At 46.6% G+C, this 10,927-nt stretch overlaps 2 protein-coding genes across 2 annotated transcripts; one reads left to right on the top strand and one right to left on the bottom strand.

Annotated features, from left to right (window-relative positions):
• Positions 1–1,715: 1,715 nt before the first annotated feature.
• Positions 1,716–6,581, top strand: LOC119312263. Its single transcript, XM_037587987.1, has 2 exons — positions 1,716–2,015; positions 6,028–6,581. Exons 1-2 carry the CDS (start codon positions 1,815–1,817, stop codon positions 6,235–6,237), a joined length of 411 nt encoding a protein of 136 aa, XP_037443884.1. The 5' UTR covers positions 1,716–1,814; the 3' UTR covers positions 6,238–6,581.
• Positions 6,582–8,155: 1,574 nt separating this feature from the next.
• LOC119312261 lies at positions 8,156–10,467 on the bottom strand. The gene has a single exon (XM_037587986.1). The coding sequence runs from the start codon at positions 10,389–10,391 to the stop codon at positions 8,541–8,543; it is 1,851 nt and encodes a 616-aa protein (XP_037443883.1). The 5' UTR covers positions 10,392–10,467; the 3' UTR covers positions 8,156–8,540.
• Positions 10,468–10,927: the final 460 nt, after the last annotated feature.

The raw sequence follows: 10,927 nt of genomic DNA, 5'->3' as shown, positions 1-10,927 counted from the left end.
AGGGAGGCGGGGCGCGGCGCGGCGCGGCGCACGCGGCCCGAGGTGCGGGAGGGTGGGGGAGGGGGCCGGCGGCGGAGCGGGGTAACCCTAGGAGGAGCGGAGCGGGAACCCTAGGAGGAGCCGGTGAAATGGGGTTTCGGCACCACAATATTCTAAGCCTGTTGTTCAGTGATACTAGCAAACAATCCCCCAATAGCAAAGTACTAGTCAATGGTAATGGACAAGATCGGGCGTAAGGATAGGAATGTGCCAGCCCAATCTAGCCTAGACCTGGTCCCATTGGCCAATCTACTAGGACATGGAGCTAATCCAATGGTCCGGGCGTATCTATATCTTGCCTCCTGCAAGTGGGGCAGAGCGCTCACCCACGTCTGCGTTGGTGGGCCGGCCCATTACATTGTTTGATCTAGTTGTCGAGGTGTTTCTACCCTTTTACCTTTTTGTTTTTCCGTTTCCCCTTTTATATATATTTCAAAATACTCCACCAATTATACATTTAGAAAATATTTCTATTCTAATAATTTCAAAAAATCTTCATTGTGTATTAATAAAAAAGTTCACCAGGTTCTACCAAGAATGTTCATTGTGCATTAATTTTTTATTGAGTATTTTCTAAAGGTAGAGTATATTTAGAAAGTTCATAGGGTAAATACTAAAGTATTTGTAGTGTATTTAAAATGTTCAACCTATATAAAAAATGCTGACAGCGTATTTAAAAATATTCATATGTACATAAAAAAATACTCATGGTGTATTTCCCAAAGTTCATATATTTTTTAAAAACTTTAATAAGAAAAGTCATAAAAACGAAAACTAGAAAAAAAAGAAAAACTCGTGTACTCTTAATAAAAATGTACAGATAGTACGAAAAATGTGCACATACTTTTAATGAAAATGTTTCCGCTGTTCAAAACTTTTGAAGACATGTTCACTTCAAAAAACATGTACTTGAAAATAATATTATGTACATTTTAAAATATGTTCATATAGGTCTTAAGAATACTTGTATGTTACCATGAAGAATAAATAAAATCGAAACAAAGTTAAAAATAAAAGAACAAAAAATAGTAATTAACGAAAGGTAAGAAAATTATAAAATTTTAATAAAAATAAAGACAAATAAAGAAACAAAAACGAAAAAACCAAAGAAAAAATATGACAAAAACCAACTGCAAAATAACCATGCAAAAAACTAAGCACAGATTAGCTGGGAAAAAAAATCTACGTGTAAAATGATAAAATCTTTCAAGCATTGCTATTGTGCTTGGTCAGCGCGGGATATGTTCTATAAGTGAGATATCTAACCTTTGCACAATGGTCTAGCAACGAGTCAACGGCTGAGCTTGTTCCATTGAGCAACATGGTCCACCCCATTTAAATGGTATACTTGATTTGCCTCGAAATGAATAAATGAAATTCCAAATATGCACTATAACAAGAATTAGTTACAGAACAACTCACTTAAAATGGCAGTATTTAGAAACTTTTAGATAAGCTATGATATGAGCTTTTTAGGGTTTATATGAGTTTATTTTTTTGAGGGGTGTTTGTATGAGTTTTTTTTTTGAGACAAATATATGTGCAACTCCGTTTCAACTTGTGCATAAATTGGGCTGGACGTCTAGTGGATGCCGTCGGCCCATTCCCACTTTCAGCCGACTGAAAGGCCTCTATCGGCTTACCAATGGGAAGGTTTTCTTCTTCAGAAAAAAAAACAAAACTGTTCCCATCGATCGAGAGAGAAAGAGAGAGCAAAACCTAGAACTCTGAAGGAAGCGGGGCCGTCGGACTCGAGAAGGCGGCGAGGGAGGGAGATGTCGATCCTGTGGGAGAAGAGCCCGGCGTGGCGGTGGCTGGTGGGGCGGACGCGGGACTCCAAGCCCTTCTTCTTCACCTTCGCCGCGCTCTGCGGCGTCGTCCCCGGCGTCGTCGGCTACGGCGTCATGCAGCTCACCAGCTCCCGCAACGACAAGCTCGAGGCCCACCTCCGCTCCAACGCCAGACCGGAGACCACGGTGCGTGCGCCTCCCCCCTCCCCCTCTCAATCGTTTAGCAGATCGTGCGCCGTCCTCGATTTGTACAGACGAGCAGAAGAATGTGACCAGAAAGGGGATAAATATATGCTTTTGAGCCCCTTATCGTTTAGAAGACTGTGCGCCGTGCTGGATTTGTCCAGACGAGTAAAATGGAACTTAGAAAGGGGATGTGATTTTGGGTTGGATTTCTGAAGGGTTCCTTCACTTTTCGTTTGGGAACTTGAGTCGTGAACAAGAACAGGCTCTGAATATAGGCACCAGTTGCCCTGCAGATTTTTTTTTAGTGATGACAAGAAACAGACTCTGAATCCGGTAGTCCCAACTATGGATTGCAGTAACCTGTGGGTCATAGTAGCTTGCCATTTGCGGCATGAATCAAATCCTTTCAGTACTTGCCATTTGAACAAGATACTGTTATCCAAATGATTCTGCCTACAACAACCCATTATTCACCATTGCTTCAGTAGATGTCTAGGTATGGCATACAGTGCTATCGTTTTGGGATTCTGCCTTCTGCGTCGATCGTTGAACCGTGCTACCGTGGCAGGACATGTGAAAATAGAAGTAGGAAGAATAGGGGAAGAATGGGGGAAGAGCTAATTGTTGTTGCTTTTCTAAATAAACTGCAATTGCAAGGATTGTACAGCTCCATTTAATGTTTTTAGATATGAAATCAACCTATCACTCCTAGCCTAATACAATGTGGGGTTGACTAAACTTCTATAGTTATCTGACTCTAGCCAACAGGCTCAATCTGATTCCTAACCCTCTTTGTCATCCCGGTCATTCTCTGCCTGGACTCATGCACTATTTCTGCTTGGAGAACCTTGCAGCTGCTTCTCTGATATTGCCAACCTATGCATGTCCACAACACATGTGCATTGATTTGAGCTAAATGGTAAAACAGTGTGCTTGTGAAGAGAGTTCCATGCATAATTGCATATACATATTGATCCATTCAGTTTTTGGTCCAAATTTGCTGATTAGCGGACACCCAGCTGGATGCTCATGCAGTTGATGCCTTTGATTCAGGAGCCTTCCGATCTATCTGCTTGTTTTGGGCTGTCGTGCCCTGTGTTCAGATGCCTTTGTCTAATAGCAAACTGAGCACATGATTCTTTTTTGCTCATTCTCTCTATTTGTGTGCCCCCACCCCCTTTCCTCCTCTTTCATCCTAGGTTGTGTGCTTACACTTTCCGCTCATTTAGTGGCTGCCAGTGTCAATGCTGGAGCAATATGAGTTGCCTTTTCTTATGTGCTGCTGCTGCCTTGCCCTGTGTTCGTGGGTTATACCTGTGCGCACTATGCTGTCACAAGTGAACGTCCATAGATCAAGTTATAGTGGGTGTCCATGTGTTAGGTTGAGTTAAAGTTTTTTGTTGTTACTTGGCTATTTGAATAATATGACTTGGATGACTTAAAATTAAGTTTGAAGGAGGGGATACAAGTTGAAAGTGGTCTGATGTTGAGTTGAAAGTTTAGATCTGATGTGAAAGTTTCTACTTGTTAAGAGTGATTTCCCTTGAGAAATTATCTGTCTCTTGTGCGAAGTAGCAGCATAATCTTGTAATGAAACTGTAGCTAAGACTTGCTGATGTCTTCCACCTATGAATTATTACACGATAAATCTTGGATAGGCCAATGATGGTTCCTAATACGTCTTCGCTTTTTATTAGTTGAAATGTGCATAATGTCATCATAGTATGCATCATTTCACTTTCACCTTTGTGTGCTGTTGGTTTATAGCAATATAACACTCACGAATGTTATCTTGGACACCACAGACCATAGAATGCCGAATGTAATTAAAAAATTTGCCTTCATTATTTGCATCATGTATGCTTATCTGGTGATAGCTACAACCTTATGCCCCTATTCACACATGGGCATCCTTGTTCCCATTACTTTGCTACAATCTTATATCCCAGTTATTGAAAAATATTGTAATAGCTATCCGGACTGGGTAATCCCACTTGAAACGAAGATACACTGTCTAATATTGAAGAGGGAAAATGAGAAGACCATTTCAGAAATACAGAAGAGCAATGGCCATGCTTGAGGTCCAAACCTTTAAAAGATCATCTCAAAATCAATAATGGCCAGACCAAGAATTGACTTGCCAGCTTTTGACCAAGGATTCTTTGGGCCATGAGTGAGTTCTCATGGCATGGGCAGCCAAAATTTTGGCAACAAACGAAGGAAGAACAGAATATCATGGCTGCCAATTTTTTCACTTTCCTAATTTCTGCATCAACCAAATGGCCCTTAGCCCTTTAATCACAACATTTACAAAAATGGGTTTGGTAGCTACCACTGCATAATTTTGATCATATCAATAGATAATAAGTTTGCTGTGTGAACTATTATACGAACTGGCATTTCAGTGCCTCTTGTTTAGTATCAGTATATCTCATCTGTTCAGTTTTATTATGATAGAGAGTTACATGCATATACACATTGATTCATTCAAATTGGTCAAATAATTTGTTGATTAGCGGACATACAGCTGGATTCTCATGCAGTTGATGCCTTTGATCCAGGAGCCTTGCGATCTCATCTGTTCATTTTGGGCTGTATGATGATTTTTTCCTCTTTCTCTCTATTTGTGTGCCCCTCCACCCCCTTTCCTCCTCTTCATCCTGGGTCGCGTGCCTACACCTCTTGCCCATTTAGTGGTTGCCAGTGTCAATGCTGGAGCACAGTGAGTTGCTTTTCTTATGTACTGCCTTGCCGTGTCAACGTGCGACAGTGTATAGGCCAATGCTGGTTCCTAATATGTCTTGGCTTTTATTAGTTCAAATGCGCATATGTGATTGTTATTTTTTCCTTCATTACTCTTCGCAATTTACATTATATGTGCTTATCTGGTGATGGCTAACATGGTGATGACTATTTGGACGGGGGCATCTTTATTATTGAAAAATATGGTGATGGCTATTCGGAAGAGGGAAAATGAGAAGACTATTTTGGAAATACAGAAGGGCAATGGCCATGCTTGAGCAACAAACCTTTAAAAGTTCATCTCAAAATCATAATAGCCAGACCAAGAATTGACCTGCCAGCATTTGACCACGGATTGTTGGGCCATGGGTGAGTTCTCATGGCATAGGCAGCCAAAATTTTGACAACAAACCAAGCACGAACCAAAATATCATTGGCTGCCAATTTTTTAGCATGCCTAATTTGGGCACCAACCAAACAGCCCTTAGCCCTTTTTAATCACAACATTTACAAAATAAATAAATAAATCACAACATTTACAAAAAAAGGGTATGCTAGTTACATTAAGTATGTAGACGTGTACCATAATCACTCCTGAATCACATCAGTAGATTATTGTTTTGCTGTGTGTACTAAAATATGCAACTGTCATTTTGACACTTCGTTTGTGCTGGGAGATATCATATAAGTGCCTCTTGTTTGTATATCTCATCTGGTCAGTTTTATTATGATAAGATAACTTCTTGGTCTACTCTGTCCGCACTGTTTATTCTGATGTGGCAAACTATCTGGAAGGGATGGTTGTGCATGAAGACGCTGCGAAAATATGCTTCTAGCAGAATCTTAGTGGGAAAAAGTTGTGTAGCTTAAATAAGTAAATATTCTGCTAGAATATCTAATATCTAGGTTGATAAATTCTGAGGAAGTTAAACACCCTAGCAGTTTGCTGCCGGTTAATATTTTCCTTGTCTACTCCATGCTTATACCATGGTTGAATATTTGCTGCATTGTGTCAAGCATTTTACTGTATGTTGCCAAACATTTTCTGGTTAGCAGCGCAGCATATAGTAACTCTCTTCGCCAGCATACCAAGGAGAATTTAGAACATCTATTTGCCCGGGAGATGTTTTAAATTATGCTTACTTCCTAGCAGACTTATCTTGCACATTTGTTGTGGTTTGCTGGTGTTTCTCCTAAACATTTTATTGAGCCTTACAGCTATTGCATTTATGATTTCGTTTCCACTAACTTTGAACACTCAATGAAACAGATGATGGGGCAAGTCAACAGGGAGAGACTGGCAGAGTTTCTCGGTGAGATACAGAGGAAGGAGGACACAAATGACAGATATGTTGCTGCTCTTAAAGGGGAGACGCTGACAAGGAAGCGCTATGAACGTATTCAGCCCGCCCCCCAGCAAGCTGCACCGGAGAAAGCCAAGGACCAGCAAGCTACCAAGGAGAGCGCCAAGGCAAAGTGAATGGCGCATGTTTGATGATCGGGGTGGGTGAAATGTGCTTCTACTAAGTGAACATAAACGGGATGTAGCTCCAAAAGCTTCAAGACTGGCGAATCATTTTTGTAAGCATCATTATCTACTTGCCTTTCGTTTAGTCGTGGCACTGCCCCGTACGAAAAAACTGAGAAACTCTGGTGATAGTGTTGAATCTTGTAAATGTTTTACCTGCGTATTACGTGGTAATATTTTAGGAACCTTCACACTGTTCTTTTGAGATCCTGGTGCATGGTTGCGTCATTTATTTATTTCACTTAGTGAAATATCCTGCATCTTACTGTTTGTTCTTGATTAAAAAATAAAACTTTGATGCTGGTGTTAAATCTTTATATTTTTTTTTATCAGTGTGCTCTGTGTTAATATTTTAGCACAATTCATACACTGTTCAGTCGGTATTCTATTATTTTTTTGAAGAACAAGGGTCTCTCCCCGATTCCATTGCATTTAAAATGAAACCACATCCTACATGCAGTTCAAATAACCTTCCATATCGTCCTGAACCCTTGAGGTCTCTTGCGAACTCCCGTGGCGTCTGGCTGGCCGAATCACGGACTCGAGGACTCTAGGATTGCTCATGAGCTGGGGATATGTTGCAGGCAGGCCAGAAATTTTGCTTGTTTTCGAAATTTTGGGTTCCCGCACTAAAACCATAATTCAAAACAGAGATGGAATTCCTATATATAAATCCCCTCCTCCTCCCTCTAGTCTAGAAAAGAAAAACCTAGAACCCTAGAACAGGGAGCAGATCATGAGATCCATGAGGCGCTGCGGCGACCAAGGAGAGGATCGTGATGCGATCTGCGTGGACGAATGAGAACGGCCGCCTCACTCCTCTTGCCCACCTGGTAATTGAGTTGGAATTTGACTGACTGGCAGTAGTTCATTCTTGGTTCTTGCCTATGTTATTTGCTGAATAATAATTTACTTTGTTCATCTCAAGTGTCTCGAGAAGGAGACCAGGCTCATGTCCCAGTGCGAGAGGCACAATCAACACTTGTCTGACAGTGAAATACTAGAGCTGAGCAACAGAATCAAGCTGCGCGCGCAGGACATGATCGAAGGAGAGGCTGAGGTCCCGATTGGATCAGTGGCGGTGCGAGAACTGCAGTCTTGTGTAGTCATTTTCAAATTATGTAGTCAAGTATATAAATTTGAACAAAAAAATTCAACATTTCTACAAGCATATGCTAGTTTCATCAAAAAGCTGGGTAGTCAATTGACTGCCCAGCTGATGAGTGGCTTCGCCACTGGATTGGATTGCCGGATATTTCCCACACCCGTAAACTTCTACACCTGCATATTACTGGTTCCCAACGAAATACATGGCACGGGTTGTATTTGTAAATCCGGTGCGCTGAGGTGTGTATCATGTACCAGCCCATTACCGGTGTATCTGAGGAAACAGGCGTAATAATTACCATCGTGAAACGACGTTCCAAGCGCCAGGTCGTCTTGTCCACCGGTTTTGTTTACGGGGCTGTATTTTACAAGTGTAACCGGTCGATGGGGCAAAACATTTGCCTCCGTTTTAAAGCTTTAGTTCAAACAAATGAACTAGCCTTTCAAAAATAATTTGATTTTGAAAATTTGGGCCACTTGATTGGGTTGTAGGGTACTACTCCCTCAGTCCCATAATATAAGGGACAGAGGGAGTATTGGATTAGGGAAAAAAATATTTTTGTTGTGGCCATGTAACTTGCACGAAAGAACAACAAGAACAAATTATCGGACTTAGGAAACCAATTTCTTGTTGGATACATACTTTCAACAAGATCAGCAACGTTCGTTCGACCAAACAAACTGATTCTTGCTACTGACGAAGCGAGCTATTACTGTTTGTCTTGATGACAGTCGGCACCGATGAGTTTCCGGTCAATTTCTCTTCATAATGAGCTACTGTAATTAAGCAGCGTGAGCCTCTTCTTAATTAGTAGTAGTACGTAAGTTTACACGTCGAAATCAACAACACTGCCTAACTTGCTGTGCTCCGTACTCCCAACGGGACCTCCCATCTACTGCTACCCTTGCAACATGCCACTGACAGCTACCCATACAACAGCAAAAAAGAAAAAAAGAAAAAAGATCAGAACCTCTGTATGCAAAAAGTAAAAACAGACGATCACTAAAAGTTACAGAGACTAGGCTAGTAGTAGCAAGTCAAGCTCCTGCAGTAATTAATCAGCTCCTTCCTCCCGTTGACCAAAGTTGACCGAGTCAACTAAGAACCCGCTCCGCTCCCATGGATGATGGATGGACGGATACGAACGCTACTCACTCCTCCCGTTGACCGCGCTTGACTCGGCCTGCTTCCGTGGCTCGCCGTCGGCGGGGGCGGCGTCCCTGAACTTGGCGTAGATGTCGCTGCGGTAGAAGTTGCGGGTGCGCCAGACGAGCAGGAGCGAGACGAGCGCGCCGGCGACGGTGACGGCGGTGATGATGAGGAAGGCGAGCTTGAAGCACTGCACGCCGACGCAGCTCTTGTCGCCGGCGCCGTCCAGCGTGCCGCCGTGCTGCCTGGCGGCCTCCACGTCGTAGAGGTAGCCCGCGACGCGCACGTTGAGCGCGTAGGCGCCGATGGGGCTGGCGACGGAGCCGAAGTTGTAGAGCGTGGAGTAGTACTTGAGTCCGAAGAGCTCGGAGATGATGGCGAAGAGCAGCGGCCACTGCGCGCCGAAGCAGAATCCGATGACGACGGAGGCGGCGTAGAGCGACTGCGGCACGCCGAAGGCGATGAGGAGGTGGCCGACGCAGGCGAGGAGGAGGACGAGCGTGAGCATGAGCGGGCGCGGGAACTTGTAGCGCGCCAGCACCGCCTCGGACGCGAAGCCGGCGGTGACCCGGCCGGCGTAGTTCCAGATGCTGATGAGGGAGATGAAGGTCTTGATGCTCTTGGGCGGGTAGCCCAAGGACTGCCCGATCTGGCCCATGTTGTCGATCGCCGTCAGCGTGCCCCCCACGCCGCAGATGGTCGCCAGGAACAGCACCAGCATGTCCACGCTCACCAGCGCCTGCAGGATCGTGTAGTCCTCCCCCTGCGCCGGCGGGTTGAACATCTCTTTCAAGCAGGACGACCCGAAGCAGCTGCTCGAAGACGGCGGCCGTGCCGGCGAAGCCAACGTTCCCGCCGACGTCGTCGCGTCCTCTGTTTCTGTCTCTGTTTTGGCGGCCATTTGGAGCGCAGCTGGCTTCTGGACGGTGACCGTCGGGGTCACGAGGAGGGACTCCTCGAGCTCCCTCTTGATCCTGTACTCCTGCTTGACGACGACGGCGAGGGGGAGGAGGAGGATGAGCATGAGCGCGGTGGCGGACACGACGAGGGCCGGGTGCGAGAGGTCCAGCTGGTTCTGCACCACGATCATGACGAGCAGGTAGGTGGCGAGCGCCATGGAGATGTAGAGGAAGCAGTAGAAGGGGTCGCTGGTGGTGGCGGCTGTCTCCTCCTCGCCGCAGCGCCGGACGGGGCGGTGCGGCATGATGCGCACGGTGTGGACGAAGACGATGCAGACGGCGGCGGGGAGCCATGCGACGAGCAGCACGAGCGACTTGGCGTCGTCGCCGTAGATGGCGATGTAGAGCTGGGTGAAGATGGCGCCGCTGAGCCCGACGAAGCCCTTGAGCAGGCCCAGCACGGCGCCGCGGCTCTCCGGGAAGTTCTTGACGCAGGTGACGAGCGCGCCGGTGTTGGTGAAGGACTGCGAGTTGGCGCCGACGCAGATGTAGACGCACATGAGCCACACCGGCGGGCGCGCCGTGCGGCCGTCGATGGCGAGGTATATCATGAGGTACCCCACGAGGTTCATGGCGGCGCCGATGGCGAGCACGACCCAGGGCGGCGTGACCTCGTTGATGAGGCCGGAGAGGACGCCGACGTTGGCGCCTAGGTCCTTGAAGAAGGCGAAGGTGTTGAGGGTCTGCTGGTCGTAGCCCAGCGCCGACTTGAGCACCTTGGAGTAGAGGCCGAAGATGTAGGTGGCCCCCGACGCGGAGAGGATGAGCAGGCAGGCGAACACCATGAACCAGCGCCCCAGCACCACCTGCCGCGCGAACCGCGCCGTCGCCACCTCCCGCACCGCCGCCGCCGTGCACCCGTCGCCGCCGGACGCCGAGGAGGACACCATGGCTGGCTGGCTGGCTAGCAGCGAGAACACGCCACGCTCTCCTCTCGCACGCACGCTCTTTGTGTGTGCGTGTGTGCGTGTGGGCGCGCGCTGCTTGGCTGGCGTCGGGCGCGTATGTATATAACGGAGCGGAACGGAATGGGTGGCTTGGTGAGCAACGGGTGGACGGCGATCCGATCGATAGCTAATCGTCTCGTTTAATGTGGCTGGTTAGGTTAATCGTGGATTAATTGGGACTTTGGGAGAGTGTGACAGTGTACTCTGTGTGGGACGACGTTGACTTGCAGGTCTCCTGTGCTGTGCCGCCGAGGATTCTGGAGGAGCACGCGATGCAGGGTGAGCTTCCTTGCCGGCCATGGCGTGCGGGCAAGTGACGTGCCCGCTGACTGATGCTGATCAGGACAGCCGGGGCCCGCCGGAGCAGCTGATCCTCCGGCGGCCGGCGACCAGAGGTTCTCTTCTGGTAGACTACTACATTAGTGGCGGATCTCCCCCCGCAAAAAAAGAGCAGTTTTGCTAGAACTCATCTAGATGAG

Source organism: Triticum dicoccoides, chromosome 5B (assembly GCF_002162155.2).
Source record: "Triticum dicoccoides isolate Atlit2015 ecotype Zavitan chromosome 5B, WEW_v2.0, whole genome shotgun sequence".
NCBI lineage: Eukaryota > Viridiplantae > Streptophyta > Magnoliopsida > Poales > Poaceae > Triticum > Triticum dicoccoides.
This window is presented reverse-complemented; position numbering and strand designations above follow the sequence as displayed.